General features: G+C 44.9%; 2 protein-coding genes across 14 annotated transcripts in view; both read right to left on the reverse strand.

The window, feature by feature from the left end:
* Window positions 1-21,330, reverse strand: part of LOC119129646 (C-type mannose receptor 2-like) — a 902,042-nt gene that overhangs the window by 376,325 nt on the left and 504,387 nt on the right. The window lies entirely within an intron of this gene.
* LOC119128075 (neurexin-2-like) overlaps window positions 1-21,330 on the reverse strand; it is a 250,844-nt gene that overhangs the window by 30,040 nt on the left and 199,474 nt on the right. For 12 of the 13 annotated variants that reach the window (XM_037260157.1, XM_037260160.1, XM_037260158.1 and 9 more), the window contains one exon: window positions 3,222-3,403. In XM_037260157.1, coding sequence (XP_037116052.1) covers window positions 3,222-3,403 — 182 coding nt within the window. Of the gene's footprint in view, window positions 1-3,221; window positions 3,404-4,800; window positions 4,997-21,330 lie in introns of those variants that run through there. The other variant, XM_037260167.1, reaches the window with a different exon arrangement.

The following is a 21,330-nucleotide window of genomic DNA, read 5'->3' on the forward strand; positions in this document are numbered from 1 at the left end:
CTTTTTACAAACTGGAAAGGGAATGTGTGTGGTAATCAGAACACGGTTGAGCATAAACGCTCAAATTGGAGATTTGCTAACAAACAAGCAAAGAAAAATGCTACCCAGGCGTAAAACTCAATAGTCCTTTTTTTCCACGCAGCAATCACGTCACGCAGGTACTTTGGCTTTTGCTGAAAATGACTGCTCGGTATGGCTCCAAAGGAAGTGAATAGCGCCAGTGATTGTGCTATTAGAAAGCCTAATTGTATTATTGTTGAAAAAAAAAATGGAAATAACAGCTAGTGACGCACTTCAGATTTTGATTTGGTTTTCGTTAGCTTCTTGCTCCACTCAAAATGAATGGACATAAAAACTAGTCACCAATCTACCGTTTGTTATATGATGAAGAAGGTGAAAACGGTCAATCAGGAGGCATTCGGCCATTATTTAAGGTTATGAGCAGGAAGTAGTCAGGCGTTCCTACGCGCTGGGCCATGAATGCAGATGAGACTCTTCCCGCCGGGCATCTAAACGTAATGACTGGCAAAGCGCGAGCGCCGCCGCCCGCCTTCATTAGCGACAAACGTCCCAAAACATCAAGAAGCCAGAAAGCACGACGCCACTTTGCAAAGTGCGAGCGGAATGTGGCGGAAGCGCCTCAACTTTACGCAGCCCATCCATCATGCCCTTTCCAAAGTTTACGAGGGCTTCGTAAAGTGAACGACTGCGATATTTGCTTCTTTCATCAATGGCTCATCTCTTTATGCATAAAAAATAACCCGCATCGCCCGCCCTATTACTTGGTCTGGGAGTGAAAACAACTACCTAAATAAAACACTCCGTGTCAACAGTTCCCAGGCAAGTAGGAGTACTCGCGCTCATATTAAAAAGCCAGCATGGCCTATTTATTGCTTATAAGCCACAAAGCCACAAATAGGCCCCTCTAGTGTGGTATCGCCCGCATTGTAATAGTGCAGAGTTGTTTATAAACAGCAAGAGGGCTTCTCGTAACTTCCCCGGCGGGCCGGCAGGAAGCCAAAAGTCATAAAAAAGTAGCAGCATTTTTATTTTTCCAGGTTTCGGTTATGAAGTGTTTAAAACTAACGACAAATATGCTAACGCTGGAAGACAAATGTAAGTTTTGCTGGATGGTTTGCAATGGAGCAGGGTAAGGTGTCAAATAACACGATGTTGCTACGGTAACAGAGGCAACGGCTAAAATGTCGTATTTACTTATTGCTGCCAACACTGTAAAACGTTGTCATTAAAAGCACTCGGTTCCGAAAGCCTTTGGAAAAACATTTTCTGACATTTCGTTATCCCGCCCGCCGACGTCAATGTTCCAAGATTCTCACACCCGAGGGCAAGAAAATGAAAACGTCAAGGAGATTTTAGAGAGGAAAAAACCCCATAAATAAACACATGAGTGACGAGCTGCTTTTTAGCTTTGATCCTGCTTCGTTTAAATGGTAAACTTGAGCTTTTTGAATGGATTCAACTCATTCAATCCATTGACGACTACAGACGTCAAAAGTCCATTTGAACTTGGCAGGGCAGTGACTGAGCTAAAACACAAAGTAATGAAATCGCGGATCTAAGCTATACCGCATTTCTGCGACTCACTAGCGCCCCTGGTGGCCATCGTCACCGTGCTCCACAAACATTATGAGGACCATGAGAGTCCCAGTGTCAGGTAAATAGACGGTGATGGAAAGCGAGAGTGGCAGGAAAGAGGACAAAGATAAAGGAAGAGGAGCACATAATGGGAAACAGATAAGAAGAATTTCTATCGCGGTGGTGCGCTACTATCAGCTGCGCGCACCTGTGCTCATCTTTCTACCACAACGGGAAGGCATCCATCTTGGAGGACGGGCATACTCTCCTGACTCGAAGTGGATTGCAGTCTGTAGGCGTCACTGAAAACCGAGAAGCACTTATGTGACTTGTCGTCGGACCGCGGCGATCAAAGTAATCACTCTGTTACGGGCAGCCATGGCAACCTGGCTAGCTTGAGTCCAGTAGGCTAAAAGCCGCTGTATGTTTCGGCCCACGGTTAAACACAGATGCCGGTACGTTCTTCGGCCGTTCTCTCACCATTTTGTTTGGTCCACGGTGACATAGCGTAAACGAAAACAAAATGTTTACTGTTGTAAAAATGCCCCCTTTCAAGGAGTTGACGCCGCACGCTAGCTAGCTAGTCTGTCAAAGCCAATGTCTACCGACGTTGGTGCTTTTAAAAGCGAAGCGCAGCATAATTAAGAGGACCCAAACACCCGGCGCCGGCTGAAAGGAGTCATTTAGGGGAATGGCTCAGGAGGAACGGCGGCAAATGAAACGTAATTGCGATGGGAGCGGAGGAGGCGGGCCGAGGCACTCGCCTGCGTGGAAAACTGAGCGGCGGGTAGAAACGAGGGGATAAATGAGCCTCTGACGTTTGACAGAGGACGAGCGCCTGTAAAACAGGAAGTCAGGTGAACTAATGACTAACGGGGGAAGATAAAAGTGGCAGCAGCTCAGCTACCCTTTCAGACGAGTTGTTATTTTTTTTGTCCATAGCAATCTGAAGATAAAGTTGTGTGCCAAACACAAGCAATAACTCACCTGAACAACGTCGGCTTTGCTCATTATGGTCTGTACTATTACTTACTAGCCGGAATTCAAATTGATGCTCCATCAGGGGTCAAAGAGACAATCGAGGGCGGCGACGGTGCGTTTAATGCGACCGGCGTCTCTCCCTTTAATTGTCATTTCAAGTTGTCATTAGCGCTGCTTTTTAAATGACCTTTAAGCGTAACATATGAAAGCAATAAAGTCGGACGAACGAGACTAATTGCTGGGCATGGAACGAGGTGTTAATCAGCCTGGACCCTTGCCATGTCAGTGTTGCATATCAGGAATACATAAATACCACTGATGATACTTTTTTTTTTTTTTTTGCTTATTCATAGCAATTTTCACAGATTCGGTTTATCTGCAACGGATCATTTTGGTACATAAAAAATTAAAAGTCTCACCTGTGACTGGCTCAGAACTCAAATGGTGGGCAACAATTGTACACAAGGAACAAATATAAGCTTGTTTGAAATATATAACATAAGAATATATATATATATATATGTCTAAAAAAATATATACATAAAAATATAAGCTTATTTCAAACATTTGCAAAAGCTTTTGGGCTTTAGCATCAATTTAAGCCCCGCCCCCTCCAGCAATCCAAAACGGAGACTTGTTCTTACCACGTGCAGCTCCAGGTAGTCGCCCAGTCCCTTGGCGCTTTCCACCCTGACCAAGATGGCCTCCTTCAGCTGCGTGCTGAAGCCCACCGCCAGCCGATCTGCCCGTGTGCTCGGCCGGTCATTGGGCGGCCACGTGTACGTGATGAGGGCCCCCCCTCTGCCAAAGATGTAAGTTGTCCCAGCTGTAACACACAGAGCGGGAACAGGAACGTTTACACGAGAGCAATGACGCACGTGGAAGGCAAGGGTCAATAATTGATGCTGACCTGTGATTGAAAATCCGTTAAGTGTAACTCATTTCAGGAGGCTCAATAGCAAATCGTAACACTCGATTACACTTAATTAGATTGCAGGAAAAAGCTTTGCACATCTTGGATAAGGAGTGCTTGGCAAACTTCAAGGTGATGATGATCTTTTTTTCTGCTTTTAATTTTCCTCACGGCCTTTGACTGGATCATGAGAGGAACAACTGAGAGTCAACAAACGAGAATCCAGTGGATCTAGTTGACTCAGCTAGAGGATCTGGATTTTATAGACGATCCCGCACTGGTCCAGTCCAGTCCAGACAGGTGTTGGACTAAAACCTGAGAAACAGTGACGTTCTACAGCACAAAAACTGAAGAACATCAACGTGAGCTAGCGAGAAGCTAAAGCCACCATCTCAGAAGAATGACATCTCCGTCCTCAAAGAGTCAAGTCGGCCTGCCGGATTTCAGGAGAGCAAGTCAGAACAGCAGCAATTGGAAAGCTCTGAAAATAATCCAAGGAGGAAAGTAAACGCGTTCCATTAGCCTTGAAAATAAAATTCTGTCAAGATGATTTGATTTGTGGTAAACACGTGCATGTATGCACAAGACTCATCGAACAACCTGAGCTAAATTTATCTTCTAGCCTACACACAAAACTCCTCTCAGTCAAGAAGGATCATTTCAACGCACTTCCTTGACACTTTTCTGTTTCGACAAGACTTTGAGGGCATCTACTGCACCTTAGGGCCTTTCAGAAAGTGAAGAGAAAAAAAAAAAACACAAATAGGCGATGACGCGGCAGTGCAATATTCTGCACACAAATTTGATCGCAAGTCGATTTTGTCATCTGGCCACGCCTCCGCTGCCGGGCTCGAGTTTTGTGCCGCGACCCGTTTTGCGCTGTCGACGATGCCGTCGGTGAAACAGTCTTGTGTTCTTAGATCACGCCGTGAATGGAACTCCGCCCGAGTTTTCCGAATCCTGAGCCTTAAAAGCACTTGGCACGCAGATTTCACACCGATTTAAAACGGCGCCACTGCTGCCGTGTTGTCGCCGCCACGGGCAGCGGCGTCACGGCACTATCCCCTGCAAGATCTGAAGAAGGTTGACCGTTTCAACTACCGCTGATGCAAACAAGGATGGTTCCGCCTCGAATGCCGTTGGGAGTTCTCAAGGGGGAAAAACTAAGGTCCTCGACTTAACCACATAAAGGACATCGCACGCATCCTTGTTATCTCCTCGGAGGGCTGCAATCAGAGCTAGCCACGATAGCCGCAGAGCTAGCAAGCCATCAAACAACAGACACAGCAACATCCGCAGCGAGGAGCTACCTGACACTTTCATCATCCAACATTGGTCTGATAACAATTTGAAACACGCTGACACTTCCGCCTCTCTCTGCGGAATGCTCCTCTTCCTCCTCCTCGTCTTCGTCGTCCTCCTTCATCCCGGAGTGGCTCAGCCCTTTGCTCGCCTCTTGTTATTCTCTGGCGGCTGTATTATTTCAGTGCTGACTAATTATCGCAGCAAGACAGTGGGGGCTTGGGAGGCGGAGGGGGGCGCAGAGGAGGGCAGTCATGCAGGAGAGGATGATGAAAGGCAACAAGGTGCAAAAACAGCCAGCGAGCGCTAACGTGACGACGCGGGAGCAAACAGCAGGAGGACGAGAGGCGGTGGCAAAAAAAACACAAAAAAAACCCAGAAGAGATGAAAAGGGTCCAAAAGGGATGACAAATAAAAGTGGCATTATTAGTGGCCAAATACCAAAGAGTCCATACTATACTCCCAGAACTCTTTATTTGTTCAACTCCGCCCATTTTATTTATTTTTTTTAACCTTTCACATTTCTCAGCTGAGTCAAATTTGTTTCCGCGTTATAATTCAACACTTAAATATTTAGACAAATGTAGAAGAGTCGTCACTTCAAGAATTTACGCCTGTGAATATTGGCATATTGTCTGTCTGCAAGTGTTGCACCGCCATTTGTATTCAAATGTCTGTCGCTTGAAAGGTTATCACGCCACAGCCAGCAATGCTAATTGTCACTCACTCACTCACTCACTCACTCACTCACTCACTCACTCACTCACTCACTCACTCACTCACTCACTCACTCACTCACTCACTCACTCACTCACTCACTCACTCACTCACTCACTCACTCACACTCACATTTATTCAACTATACGTTAATATTAAGTTAGCAGGGGCGTTCGAAAGTTCTTTTAAATAAGACATTGAAATCTCTGACGCTATAATTTAGTTTGCCAGACAAAGTTCTACAATCTGCCCACTTTATCGTTGACGTCCACCCAAAGGTGTCCGTGAGCTGAAAGTCTGTCTTGTGCACATGTGCCTCGCACGTGCTGAGCACCGTCAGGGAAGTTAATTTTGTCAATTAACAACCCGCGTGCGCGGCATCTGCCATATGTCACACTTACCGTTCGTGTGTGTGTCTGTGGTTCCCTCTTCAACGTCGTCAATTTGCTACAAGGGGTTACGGGGAATTGGAATCCCATCGCCTCCCCGCGTCCAACCACCTGCTTTGTTGCAATGATTTTTGACCCCCTACTAGGTTCTGATCATATGTGTGCGTGTTCTCTCCCTAATGAAGCGTGGCGTCTCCGATGAGTAGCATCATCGTGGTGTCACTTTTCTCTCGCGGCTAAACACCTGCTGCTCGGCTTCTGACAACACCCACCTTAGCGCATGGAGGAGAAGGCGGAGACAAGGGAGAGGGGGGTAAAGATCTTCATTCCACCAAAGAAATTCCCCGTGGTGCCAGAGCTAGATGATTTCAGAACAGAATTTCTCTGCGCTCTGGCTGCTTGTTAAACAAAGCGAGTTTCATAATTTGCGAGTCCCCCAACCGATAAAAGCAGGGATCTCGGCGCGGTACTCAATTAGCAATCAACGCTAATTCCACATTGAGGATGAAGACTGGTTTAGAAATAGCGGGGGGGACTCATTTTGTGGCAATTAGGCCACATGACGTGCAAGTAAACAAGACAACGCGTGCCAAGGAAAACAAGGAGACTCGCATCATTTGTATTTAAAACAACCACAACGCTTAGCCTTTAGCACGGTAGCTTAGTGCTAAGGCTAATACACGATGGGCACCACATATATAACTCTTTAAGCATCTGATCTTTGAACATAGGGCCGGTGAAGATATTTGTAATTCAAAACAAGGGCACTCCCAGTCATTCATTCTTTATCCTCTGCAAGGAGCTAACAGGAGCCGAGACAGACTGCCCCCTGGTGGCCAAGGTGTACAATTCTCTTTAATTCGATCAACTCACTTTTGTTTTTGGTCAACATTATAGTGCTTTGGTCTTGTTTAAAAAAAAATAATTTCTTACGCATTAATGAAAAAGTAGAACATAACTAGGAGACCTTACGTGCCTTGTTTAAGTCAAATATAGAACAGAAATCAGCTTTTCTCCACCACTGACCATTTTCATAATGAATTTGTGCTGCACGTCCTTGCAAATAAAGCAAGTATAGATCTGTCTGACCTTTAGTCTAACCACGCCGACCTTTTGCTAGAATAATGACGGCGATTTCACACCCACCACGACTCCACCCGCTAAAAAAGGGGGCGAAAATATTTATTGCTCAAGTTCAATTAGCTCCGGCGCCATTGGCCAGACCAATCAATGTGACCTGCTGTGCCGGAGGATGCTAGATTAATATTTTTATGATGATTTCCCTTCACAGACGTGGGGAAATTAAATGAATCGATAGCAGCAGTAGTTTAGACGAGGCCACAATCACTGCAGTGAGGAACTAACTATATTTTCCGTTTTTTTCACTCAATTAATTGCCTTTCGTCCACCTGCTTTTAAGTTTTAGTTTGTGGTGTTTTACACACTCCGGGGGATTTTGTTCCAAGTGCATGGTGTCCTGCTGAGCGCTGTTCTAATATCCCGTCCATCATGAAGCTAAGCCAACCAAAATATTAGAAACAAGCGCAAGGTGTCGTACAGGCAGACGAGCTTTATATAGCTTGGCCTCATTTGCATTCTCTTTCAACGTGGATGCAAACTAACGTCTCTGCGTGGGTTGAAAGCCACTCGACGCCAACATGCCACTGGTAATGTATACATGCCGAAGAAGGGGGCTCTCATATGCAAGGTATGTGCAATTGCAAGCGACACACATTTGCAATTAACTCTTCCAATGACATGCCAGGCAAACGGGCGAGACTGGCAACATCTGCATGAATATTTAAGCAGTACGTGATTAGATTAGTCATTAAGTCTTCTGGTTTCACATCACCATGCTGACCTGCCGCAGCATCCTACAAACGCTTGAGAAAAAAAAAAGAGATTTGGGACGGCAAAGTTCCCCATGGAGCAAATTAAGAGACTATACGGTCAGACATTTTTATATCATAGGTGTCAAACTCAAGGCCCCGGGGCCAGACACGGCCCGCCACACCATTTTGTGTGGCCCGCGAAGACAAATTTTGCATCACCATTGTGTCTTTACAAATCGTCTTCACTTTTTAAAAATGGAGCTATTGCTAGCAATTTTTACTAATGTTCATCTTTTTGAACTATTTGAACAGTTTTTACTAATCTCTGATTTCAAAAGTAGTTATTCATCCGCTTGTCGTGTAGCCTATACTGAAAATAATATAAGCCATTGATGGTCATAATGGCCCTCCGAGGGAAACTATGACTACAATGCGGCCGCTGACAAAAATTAGTTTGACACCCCTGCCTTATATGCCTTGTAGGCTACACAACAAAGTGACAAATAACCAGTTATGAAATCAGAGAAGAAGAAGAAAGAAAAAAAAGCTCACAAACCATGTTTTCTTAAAGTCAATTAGGAATTTTTGTATTGATACAAAATCGATGCACAATTTGTCTTTGTGGGCCACATACAATGGTGTGGCGGGCCGTATCTGGCCCCCGGGCCCCTTTGACACCGATGCTATAAGGCAACACCTTGTACAATGTCCGAAGCTGCTCTTTGGCGAGTGGGAAATAAAACCCTTGAGAGCGCAGGTTAGAGCAACACAGTTTACTCTAAATTTGTTCTGCTTTGATGAAATGAACAGATTGTGCCTCAGAGCGTTTGGCAGGATAAGGGTTGATGAACGAGAGCAGAGACGGACAACAGAAAATGCAAAGTGCCGTGTCGGATAGTCCTTGACGCGAAGCCTCTCCCGGCGAGCGAGAACCCGCGTGTCGTTTCGCAGGACTGTGGTCTTCCACATCAAAAAAAAAAAGCGGAGGCGGATCAAGTCGGGAGATGAAAGACGGAACATGTCTGTAGTGGATGTGCAAAGTGAATACATCACACGGCGTGCGCGATATGCGCAGTGCAGTGTCGGATCAGTCCGGTCGGGATTGATGTTCTACCAGTCGACTGCCAACAGAATAGATCCAGTTCCTCGCCCATGACGGACTTGTAAGTTCAAAGAGCGCCAGGAGCGGTCCCGCTTCCTTTCACGCCGTTCTCGGCCTTGCTGGTCATTGTGCGGTCGACTGCTTCTCGAAAGTTGAAATATTTGGAAAATCAGATTGAATATGGAGCCAAAGCTTTTGTAAACACATCAAACTATACCGTAGCCATCTTGATGTAAACGTGGCCACGAGTGTAAAATGAGTTTGTGCCTCAGTCGTCTGAAATGTCGCAATGAATCAACTCCAGTTGATTGTGCTGCTTTTATCTCTCCTCAGCCCATTGCAGTGACCCCAAAGGGATTCCTGGATGGCGGTCTGGGTGGCCCGCCGCTGGGCTGCTATCTGGTAAAGGGGGGGGGCAGGGAGAGGCCAGAGTCTAAATAAATGCTTTTTGGCTCAGAGCTCTCCGTTGAACCGCAAATCAAGCTGAAGCAATGATGTGAAGAGACAAAAACCCAAACACCAGGACAGAGCGGTAGATTTAGACCCCAAACATTTTAGCCAAAGGCTACTTAGCGCGTGTAGGTTTCACTCACCTCCCGCCGCGTTTCCTCCCCTTTTCTCACCCCCTTGAACCTTCCCTCCATCCTCGTCTTTCGCTTATCTGTTACGTAACCGACTGCTATGTCAGAGGTGCTGAGAGAGGGAGGGGTCCGCCGCCAGTGAGTGAGCTCGGTAAAAGGAGCCCGAATGAGCAGACAATGAGAACCAACGCGTGTGGTGTGCTCTCAAATGTGCGGACAGCAAAAGAAACATGCTGGTGGCACATGCCCTCATTTAAAGGGACAAGAAACTTGAAGATCAGATCGGCAGAATGAGTCCTCTTATCAAGCTAGGTAGGATCTGAGCCGTGAAAAAGGCATGAGGCTTCTTAAATGCCATGACAGCTAAAGTTGTGGGCGGGAAGAGAATTTGATCAGGATTAAAAAAAAAAGCGAGTCGCACTACTCGGTGGTGATGTAATGATCTGAAGGTTCATTCAAGGCACAAAAGAGCTACGACGCGTTCTCCAAGGACGATACGATGGGTTACAAACGAGAGCTGAGCTTTGCTAAAAAGAAATGCTGGGAGGTAAACAAAGTGGATTCATGTCTTGCCTTGTCAATGGTAACGCATGAATGAAAGTTTCCCCATCGTACGTACACATGGCAACCATTCAAAGACTGCTACACAAATGCCAATAGTGCAGAGCGGAGACAACGATGTTAAGGCTAGCTCAACTTTGGTCACTATGTCTTCAGCACGCAGAACCAAAACTAACAACATCAAGCACTGTAGTACTTCCTCGTTCCCTTTTTTTCCTGTCAACAAAGTTAGCAAACTTTCACAGATGTCAAGAAGCATTAGCTTCTGGCGTGAGGCGATGAAGGCAAAGACGTGCTAATCCCTCAACGCTCATTGGGAGCTTCCTCACTGGGCACGAGCCCCAACAAAATGCATCCGTGCAGGAGGCTGAACAAGAGCAGCAAAAACAGGTGAACAGAGGATAGCATAGCATAGCATAGGACAGGATAGGACAGCATAGCATAGGTAGGATAGCATAGGTAGGATCCCATAGGACAGGACAGCACTGAACAGAACAGGATAGAATAGGACAGCACAGGACAGGACAGGACAGGACAGCATAGCATGGCATAGCATAGGTAGGATAGGATAGGACAGCACAGCACAGGACAGGATAGAATAGGACAGGATAGCATAGCATAGGTAGGATAGCACAGGACAAGACAGGACAGGATAGCATAGCATAGGTGGGATAGCATAGCATAGGTAGGATAGCATAGCATAGCGTAGGTTAGCACAGGACAAGACATGACAAAATAGGACAGGACAGAATAGAATGCTGCTTTGAGGACTTGAAGCTGGGGGGGGACATAGGCTGCCATCGAGGCTGAAAGCTGAATGAAAATGACCAAACCCAAGATATTCATCTTCCTGCGTAGCGCATGGGGCGGGACGGATGACTTGACAGCAGGCGTGAAGCCGGCCTGTTGGGAGTGGGCTGACATTTTGCTCCTTATTTCCTCTCACAGCTGTTTCCGACAAGATGGAGAGCGGGAAAGACCGCGGGAACCCGAGCAAGTAATGGGGAGCTGAGAAAAAAGGAAATGGCAGATTGCCTGGCGCCAGCTTTGCGTCCTCTTTTTCCTCGTGTATTGCCTCACTGGCGTCCTTCTCGCTGGACTTTGCCCAAGTGGACAGAGATGAGGCCATCAAAAGGAGCGAGCAGGAGGGATGGAGCTTTAAAAAAAGGTTTGCTACAGTGCAGTGGAGTAGAATGAGTCATGGAAAAATGAAGGACTGTCCTCGAATTTTTCTTTTTTTTTTTTTAAATGTCGGGTAGAAAGTTACAAATATATATATATATATTTTATATATATATATTTTATATATTTAGTGTCAAAGACCAGATTGAGATTCTTAACTGGATGTCTTATTAAGCCATTTATACACAACAATTATGAATCAAAGGCTTTTTCCCCCCTCCACAAAATAGGTCGTTCTGACACGCAGTACGGATGACTCCATTACGGGGGCACAGCAAAAACACAAGAGCTTACAAGACAGCAAACAGCAAAAACATCGCCTTAATCTCATTACTTGCTCCCGCCACGGTTACTTTAACCGGCAACTATGGCCTAACATGATAACATTTGAAAACGTCCCCGCAGCTTCAGCCTCGGCACGTCGTTTGAGATGTAAACACTGCGCGCAGAGGCCGACCGACACCAAGGAAAACAAAAACTCGGGCTTTTCCGCTGACACAACCTCATTGTAATGCAACAAGAGCATTTGCGATGCATCGGGAGGAAGCGGAGGTGGCAAAGCAATGACAAAAATTGGCCTTAATAAGAAACGCAAAATGTTGGCGCCCAGACATCGAACGGTGCAAAGACAACAAAAACAACCTTGACAAATTGGTCGGTAGCGGAATTATTAAGTACATCATATTTGGCTAATCTCAGAGCAGTGGCAGCCATTTTGTGGCCCAAAACTGAAATAAACACCTGCACGGTGTATCTTTAAAACATGTCACGCACCTCCGCCCTCGTCTTTTTAATTTGAAATGTTTGCCATCTTACCGTCCACAGCGCTTCACTTCCTGCCTGTTCCATGGCTCCTTCTACCAGCGGGCAGACTTGAGGCCTCATCACCAAACATGGAAACTTTCACTTGCAATTACGTCTGCTTTGACAACTTGTCGAAAAAAAAAAATGCAAATGAGCACTTTATTGCTGCCGTAAGTAAACATGCCGCTCGCTGTCTGTGAAAGTACGCATGAAAGGATTTGGAGGAGGTAATAAAGTCATTTAAATAAAAAAAATAAAAAATAAAAAAAGTGATGCATCCATGTCTGGTTAATGTTTCACTCAGCTGCGTCGTCCTATCAAAAGTTTCTGCACAAGGATAACCCTTCGGTGAAGTTAATTAAAAAAAAAAAAAAATCTGCCGGCCGCATTACATTTTTCTTCTCCACACGCCACCGGCAAAAAGTGAAAAGGCAGAGCGCTAATTTGAAGCTATTGGAGAGTAAGAGGATTGCACAGAGTGAGGCTCGCTCGAGGCTTAGTGCAGATTTCAGGCCAGTGTGTTCAGTGAGATAGAGGGGGGGGGGTTCGCCACCGGAACCGCCCGCCCCCTCAGGGCCCAACGGACCTCATCTACCCATCTCTGTTTTCCAAGAAAGACGAAATGCTACGAAAATGATTCTCAAAAATATTTTAGTTACCACAATGACGCAATGAACAAACACGTTTGGTGTGGCCTTGCTCTCAAGATGGCCGGCCCGTGTCAAGACGTTCGAGAAAATATGACCGTGCAACAGCAACGTGAGGGCGCCCTTGCCAACGCAATGTCAGTGCAGACCAGAGATATGATAGAAAGATGCGAGGTTGCCATGACAACGGCGGTTCATTTCAGGAAAAAAAGATGACGGGCAGTTACCACTTGAGCTTTGAAAATCTCAAAACGGCGGTATTGCGATGGTCGTATTCTTATATAAGGATGTTTTGAAAACGTGAGCTGCGCGTCTGGTCGTAAAAAAAAAAAAAAAGAAAAAAAAACACTTGCTGAAGACGTTCACGGAAGTACGAGAAACTGTACTCTAATAAAAAGGAAAAAATCCATAATGTGATTAGATATAAATAGATGTAAGAGTCAATGCAATAATTGGAAGTGTAATATTTTTGGTACACGATTTTTGGTACGCAATCCCTGACGTGCGTTTTTTTTGGTGTCGTAGTATTTTGACGAGTGCGAAATCCTTTTCAGCGTTTTTATATTCATCCCGTTTGCATTTGCGAGGTGAGGAAGAATGGAGTCCACATGTAGCTCTCAGACTTCCCCCGCAATGCGATGACCTAGTTTGCCAGAACCGGGGCGCTTCCTCTATGTCCAAATATTCTATCCAAACATTTATCCTCGCTTCTCATTTTGTAGGTCAGCGATGGAGGACAATCGGAAGTAGGAGTCGCTGAATCCGCGCGAGCTATACAGCTCGCTCGTTGTCGATTGACATTTGCATTTCTTTTCACTGTTCACGACGACGTCTTTGCTTTTTTCGCCCCCGAATGTCAGGTGCGAGTAATTGTGCTTGTAGTCCGAAGACTACATCATCATCATCATAAAAGTACGGGCTATGGGGCTTTAAAAAAATGGCGAGGCGTGCTGCTCTCTCGGGGCACTGGAAATACAATTAAATGCTAAATGGGAATAGCAAATGCGCAAATAATTTACAATCCTTACCGAGCTCGGAGGGCTCGACAATATGAGGACCGCTGATGAGAGCCAATTATCAGAATAGTCTCGCTCGGGTTGCCCTCTTGTTTACCTTTGACGTGAACAAAAGGACATTGTACTTTTGAAAATACTCGCTTTGGGTAGAGAGTCAAATTGGAAGGAGCAGTTAAATTCTGTAATTTATTAAAATACGCTAAAAATCAGTCAAGCACGCAAATATATATTGCTGATGAAATTTATTGTTATTTTGATAAACTGTTACATCATTTTTTTTTTTATTAAAGACGATTATTTAAGATTTTGGGGTGGCCAACAGCCCATCATTCCACTAGATTAGATCCGCCCCTGCGTTAAATCCCATCTCTAAATTAAAAATAAATAAATAATAAAAAATGATCACACATTTTTTAATACATTGACTTAAGAGGGACTGTGATGTGTTCATAAATCGGACATGGACGCGGCAGAATGTAGGCGAAACCATCTTCACTCAGCACCATTTTGAAGAGAAACGTGTGTTTTTCTTTTCGTCATAACTCGTTTATTGCTATCTTTGCACATCTAGAAAAGCTGTGAGGTGTGCAAACCAATTTATTAAGAGTAGTGACACCTCGTTTTTTCCACACCTTTCTTTCTCACTCTGCCCACCGCCTTCAATGTTTTTTTTTTTTTTTGGGTGGGCTGTGTCAAATTCCATTTTTAGTATACGCTGTGGTTTGGACCCGGCTGATCTACGCTACGCTCTGCAACCGATTTTGGGATGGGCTCCAGTCTCAACTTTATTTATAGAGCACTTTAACAGCAAGCGCAGTCTCTCGACCGGGATCTGTTTAAAATATATCATCCCTCTTCTCTGGCTAAACAAGGTAATATTTGATTTTTCTCAATGTGGTACAGTAAAAATAAATGGTCAGAATGCATCACAACTGTGTTGTGATAATGACTCTGATGAATTGCACGTGCAGGAAAGGCGATTTCACAAGGCACCGTCGTGTTCGGTGTGATCTGATCAGCGGGGGAACAAATAGATTTGAGTGCACCCCCCCCCCCTCCGGACACTGATGATCGCGATTAAAAAACACCGGCGAATCCCAGCGTGACTCCTCAGATGTATCTCTTGATCTTCCATTTGATCTACACGCCATCCGTGCATTTCGCCGTAGGAAACATGTGAAGGAAGGAACACACCGGGTTTTCATTAAACGGGCCGCTGACGGGAAATGACAAGCTCAGCCCTGCTTTTTAATTTAGCAGCCACTGAGGGATGACAAGACAATTAATTGTGCTTTACCAGACAAACTCTTTGGGGAGCAGGATGGACTGCGGTTCTGCTTAGTTCGCTGTCTTTTTGGCTTTCAACTACTTCTACATTTCTCAACCGATTCAAATTATTCCAACTCGGGCTTATTTGAAATTCAATTACAATTATTACACTACATGTTTACAACATTTGCATAATTTAAAAAAAACAATGAATAATATGCATTTTTTTTTGTTTATACAAGAAATACATACTTTATACATGACCAGCTTTTTAATGATCAACTTTTTTAATTATTTTTTTTTACATTTTTCTAGTCCAAAAGTAACTAGTGTTCTTTACATTTTTTACAATTGAATATTTTCTTGTTTTGTACCAAAAAAACGATTTGAATAGTCGTGATTTAAATTAACAAAATAATCGTGATAAATATATATTTTTTATATTCGAGCAGCCCTAATTCCAACTTCAATATAGTCCATAAATTCACACCTTGTAGACTATTATTTATTTATATAATTTTAGTCTCTATTATTATAATTATATTGTATTACATATTATTATAATTATAATTTCTAGCATTCACACCCCCCCTCAAAAAAATCCCCATTCATTAATTCCCAATCAACAATTAATCGGTTCTGCAGTTAATTAAAAAATATGTATTAAAATTATTATATAAAATTCCATCCATCCATTTTCTGAACCGCTTAGTCCCCACGGGGGTCGCGGGCGTGCTGGAGTCTATCCCAGCTGTCATCGGGCAGTAGGCGGGGGACACCCTGAACTGGTTGCCAGCCAATCGCAGGGCACACAACAACAACCATTTGCATTCGCACTCACACCTAGGGACAATTATGAGTCTTCAATCGGCCTACCAAGCATGTTTTTGGGATGTGGGAGGAAACCGGAGTGCCCGGAGAAAACCCAGGCGGGCCCGGGGAGAACATGCAAACTCCACACAGGGAGGGCCGGAGGTGGAATCGAACCCGCACCCTCCTAACTGTGAGGCGGACGTGCTACCCAGTGTGCCACCGAGCACTATAAAATTATTTTAATAAAATAAATCTGCGCATTCAATTCCGTAATTTGTCATTCAGCATTTCAGGATTCGCGTGCAATTCCTCCAGAAATTGCTTCATCTCGTTTGAGAATGATGCAATTGTTTTGCAGACTGTCACTCCCCCCCCCCCCCCCCCCAATGAAACGATTTGAGTTTTGCTGCCGCTGCACCACCACAGGCCATTTTACATGCACCGTGCTTTGCGCCGCCTTGTTCCCTGCTGCCTTCTCTGGCTCTGATCTCCCCGCATAATCACAGATAATCTCACCTCTTCTCTCAATCACTGTGATCTGCTCCGTTTCGTTGTGGTGAGACGAGCGCGAGCCCTCCCGTCACTCTTTGCGTTCCAATTTTCTTCCCCCTTCCCGCTCTGCTTGCTATCGCTCGCCGAGCATCTCCAGAGTGAGGTTCAAGTGCCCACTTCCTCTCTAAATTGTCACTTGTACGCTAGAGAGGGAGAAAAAAAAAAACTGCATCTGGGCTGACACGTTGCATTTCGGCACGCCGATAATAAACTGGGAGTGGAAGGAGATGGGCAGGGGGGGGTGTGGCGGCGAGCAATGTCACTGATATTAAAATATCAAGCGAGAGCGTCAGAATGAAAGCAGCCGCATCTGCTCTACATCAAAGGCCAAGACGGTCAATACGGCACAAATCCCGCCCCGTTCGCCCCCACCCTGGGGCATCCATCCTCCACCAATCCCATCCCTTTCATCCCCAGGCCAGCCGCCTCCCCAAAACAGAAAGCAAAGGCTTACTTCCAAAAGGGGAGCTGCTTAAAGCTCCGATGGGTGTAAAATAATTAAGGCGCGCGTGGCTGATAATGAGTTTCCAGCATCAGCGGCTGCGCGGTATTCCCCCGTCTTATCACCTTCTGCTGTCACTCACTAATGAAGTTGCTTTTTCCAATTACTGCTTCATATTGGAAGCATTTTTTTTTTTTTACTGTTTATTTGGAGTGCTGCCTACCGATAAAAATGATGTACACACACATGATTCACCATTAAAAAAAATTATGGCTTTGATTTGGAAGAAAAATGAGAAAGAATGGTTTGGGAGGGACATATCAAGATCAAAATATTTCATATGGTTCAAACGTATATTTGACCGCGGCAAAAGTTGCACCAAGATAAAATATGGAGATTTGATGAAAAAAAAACAAGTACATGGTGGAAGAGTGAAGCAATTCATTTAGACTGAGACGTTGATGCTATTCGTTAGCCTGTCGATGGTGTTTTGTGTATTTGTTAGCATCAAGCTAATATGAGCAGTTTTTATTTGATTTTAAACTTCAATTGTGAATGGCAACAAACGAGCAAGTCGTATTTGCTGTTTGGATTTTTGGTGTGGAGCATTTTTCCAAGTGTAGATGGACAGTATCAACGTCTGTCCTAGCCACGCCGACAAATATGTCCAAAAATCACTCCACACTTGTTACTTACGATTCAGTCCATTCTTTTTCCTCAAACCCTTCCGCTGAGAGAGTTAAAAAAAAAAACACAATGGTTCTATCTTGAGATGATATAGGATTATGATAATTACAGCAGCCAGCCTCCAGATAACAACATCAGAGGGGATGAGATTTACTAAAATGCCACATTAGATTAGCCGGTGGCCACTCGCGGCTCGTTTAATCGCCGCCGAGGCAACCACGTGCGTCTTTGCCTTGCGCGTTACGAATCCAACACAGTGCGGAAAGTTTTGTACATTTTTCAACTAAAATAAGAAACGCAACCATGCTATGCTAAAATTTGCTAGCTGCTAGTTACCGCGCAGGCCATGTTAGCCTCTTATTTAGTTCTCACTCAGTGGGACTGATAATATTCTTTCGGTTTCATTTTCAGAGCAGTATCCTCCCTGTAGCTATCAGTAAAGAAATTCATAATCTGCAATCGCTCTGATTATGTCATAATCAACGCTAGCCAGGTGAGCGTGCCGGAGCCCGCCACTACCGGTCCGCCGCTTTGGCAATATACACTTTGCGTGTCATAGTACAGCGCGCCGAGAGACCCGATTTGTAAACAGGCCCCGGAAAGGTTCTGCCTCCTCCTTGGAGGCTTTCATTCATGGGCCAGTGGCTGCCCATAAATTACAGTTTGGATTAGAATGCAAACACTCGCTCTTATGGCCTTTAAGCTCCCCGGCACACATCGACATGATACAGCTGTAAAGGTTTGCTAATACACACGCCTGCAGCGAATCGTTGTGTTTTCTTTTCTTTTTGCCAACAAAGCCACATTGATCAGTGATCGAATTAATATACACTCAGAGGGTGGAATTTCCTACCTGGGCCTTCAGCGGGGATTTACCGTCTTAATCCACCTGTTAATGCCGCCACTATCACGTCAGTGCAAATATCCAATTAAATGGTTTACAGTCAATCTGATCACGTAATAAAAATATTATATTCATTCAAATTCCGCAGCAGTCTTTCCGGGGCACCGCTGCCTCGGGTAGCCTCCCAGCGACGGGCAAGTGAGGTGAAGCAAAAGGCTCGTCTCGATTGTTGTCCTCTCAGAAGCACCCAGCGCCGCCAATTAAAAATGTCCGCTGAGTGCATTCCAAAAGTTTTTTCTTAGTGTCACTGATGCCATCTAAACTAAAACTATAGGATGGATTGTGCCATTATAGCACACGCCAAATTTTGAGCGTACCCTCAAGCAAGGGAATGCGTTGTGGGGGGGGGGCAGTCGGGTAAATAAATCATCCAGCTAGTTGGGCTGCGCATTTGCGTTGAATGAGATGACATCAATCAGTAGCTGACGCGGCCGCGGATCGGGATATCACCAAAAAAAAAAAACCGGACATTCGAGAAAAATAAAACATCAGCCGAAGCTTTGGAAGTGTGTGATGTTCCCACTCGCGGTCAATTTGGTGTTACTTACTCCTGGTCGGACAGCGATAATAGAATCGTGGGCGTAGCCCTCGGATGAGATTACGGATGTCGGAATGCGCGCCGAGTCACAACACAACAGCTTATGCGGCCAATTACGGCCATTGACAGGCAATTTTTGGTGGAGCCGGCAGCCATTAGCGAGCCTTCGCCTCCCGTTAGCGAGTCGGCGACCCCGCCCACTTCACCCGGGGAGAGGGAGTCAGCGTACGATGACCTCTGGCACACTCAATTATGGAATCATAATCCAGGGAGCGGCGGGCACGCCTGACTAACTCCTAATTGCTGCTTTTTTTTATGTATGAGGTTGACTTAAAGATGGTGCGATGGCGCTTTGGGGGAATCAAGGCCCTTTGCCAGGCCTGTCACTCAAGCGCAATTGCTTCCAACTGAATTCATTTCCATCTTTAAACAGACCGGGTCATCGCCGCGCATTTCCTCAAATTGCCCCTTCCGAATTTGACTAACAGGCACTGTCTGGCATCCGCATGAACTCATTCACTGCCATTGACGACGTTGGACGTCGAAAAATGATTTGAACACAGCTGGGAATGAATGAGTTCACTTTGATTCGTCTGGCTCCAAACATGCGAGTGTTAATTTTTTTTTTACGGAGCACAGAAGGAGCAGCATCGAAAAGGTCAAGCTGTGTCATTTTGTGCAAGCCATTTTCATGAGCAAGCTTGTCGATCAAGGTGTCCAGGCTCAACCGTCGTTTCGGGGGGAGTCACCGCCGGGGTATCCCCCTCTAAAACCTGACAGCCTGACAGACAGTAAACACCGTGATTCAAATCCGAGCAAGTGTCCTAATAAATATAAACTGCGGCATAATTCGGAGGAGGGGCGCAACGCGCAGAATGTCAGCTTCAATCAAATGTGAATGACAGCCTTCGGTGCTGCGATGAAAGCTTTCACCATCTACCCGAGTCTGCTTGCAAGAAAAATGCTCGCCACAGGTTATTTTCTTTTTTTTTTTCCTTCTAGTTTCGTCTTATACTCTTATTTTCCACTTTGCTACGGGCCAGCTTGAGTGTAGACACTGAATAATGTGTCAAGTGGCACTCGGCCACCAGAAACCAACCATCTACTACTCGACGATGGCCACTTCAAGCTCGGCTTTGCTGACGACGGCATTCCAACAGGGCGAAATAACGGCGGCGTTGACAAAGTTATACTACTCGTACGAGTGAAGAGACAACAAGAGATAATGGAGGTAGAGTTTCGAAAAGAAAAAAATCGTAGGAAATGCTGTTTTGACAGAACCCCTCCTAGAAGTCTGTTGGGTAAGTGGCTACACACACGCATAAATAAATTACTTAAAAAAAAAACCCCATATATATATATATATATATATATGGTTTTTTTTTCTTTATAATATATAATATATATATTAAATATAAATAATATAAAATATATATATATATCTTTCATCAAAGTGTATCATGCTTCCTCCCGTGATGTCACTTCTAAGCATGACCTGAATTACTGTTTCATTAGCAAGGCTTCTATTAGCCGGAGCAGCTTGTTTATCAAATAGCACGCTGTGCTAAATGAGTCCAACTAGCGCAGCCTACAGGAAGCGAGCGCGGCATTAAGCCACAGGGGCGAGGCCTCCTCATCTGTCTTCAATGTGATGGATCTGGGTGAGGCTTAGCACTAAAAAGGCCGTAAGAAAGCGCATCTTTGAGGACGCTGCTGCAAGTCGCCGCGCATTAAACGTGGAAAGCTCTAAGGCTGGTGACGAGCACGGCCAAATGTGTAATTAAATGTGCCTTCGTGCAAAAGCATGAAGTCATCACTCTGCTCCTTGAAAACACGTCGCCTTGGGTTAGCCGTATATGCAAAGATGCAAAGTGTCCCAGATACAAACGCGGCTAGAAAGTCGACACACCCCCTGTTTAAATGGAAAATCTGAAACGAAATCATTTTTTCCACCATTGATGTGACCTGCAGTTCAAGTGATGGTGGGAAATAAACAGGTTGCATAAGTGTGCACACCCTCTTCTATACCTGGGGATTTAGAATCAAGCAATTACATTTAAACTTGCTATTATAAGGACTTTTTTGGGGGTTGGGTTTTTATACTGATGTCTTGACAAAAGCGTTTCACCAGAGGCGAGTTAACTTGTTTTTATAGCCAAAGTACAAGTCGGCAAAAATACAACGGCTCGCACAAGGACACGTCTACCTCATGCACAATGGAGTACCAATATGCCGAGGTTAAACACTGTCAGCCATTATTTTTCTTTTCCCCATTCAGCCCGCATTGGGAATTACATTTTGATCCTTCAGAATAACTTAATGACAAATACCTCAACCAAGGAGGTCATCTTCATTTATGAGCCATTTTCTTGTTTGCGGAATGACTGATTGAAGGCAAAAAAGGGTCACACCTGCCGGCCTGATTGCACGCCATTTCCAAACCATTTTGCAGGTTGGCACTAAGCGCCATTGTTGGCGCGTAAAATAAAGTCTTAGCCGCAC

The sequence above is a fragment of the Syngnathus acus genome, chromosome 10 (assembly GCF_901709675.1).
Source record: "Syngnathus acus chromosome 10, fSynAcu1.2, whole genome shotgun sequence".
Lineage (NCBI taxonomy): Eukaryota > Metazoa > Chordata > Actinopteri > Syngnathiformes > Syngnathidae > Syngnathus > Syngnathus acus.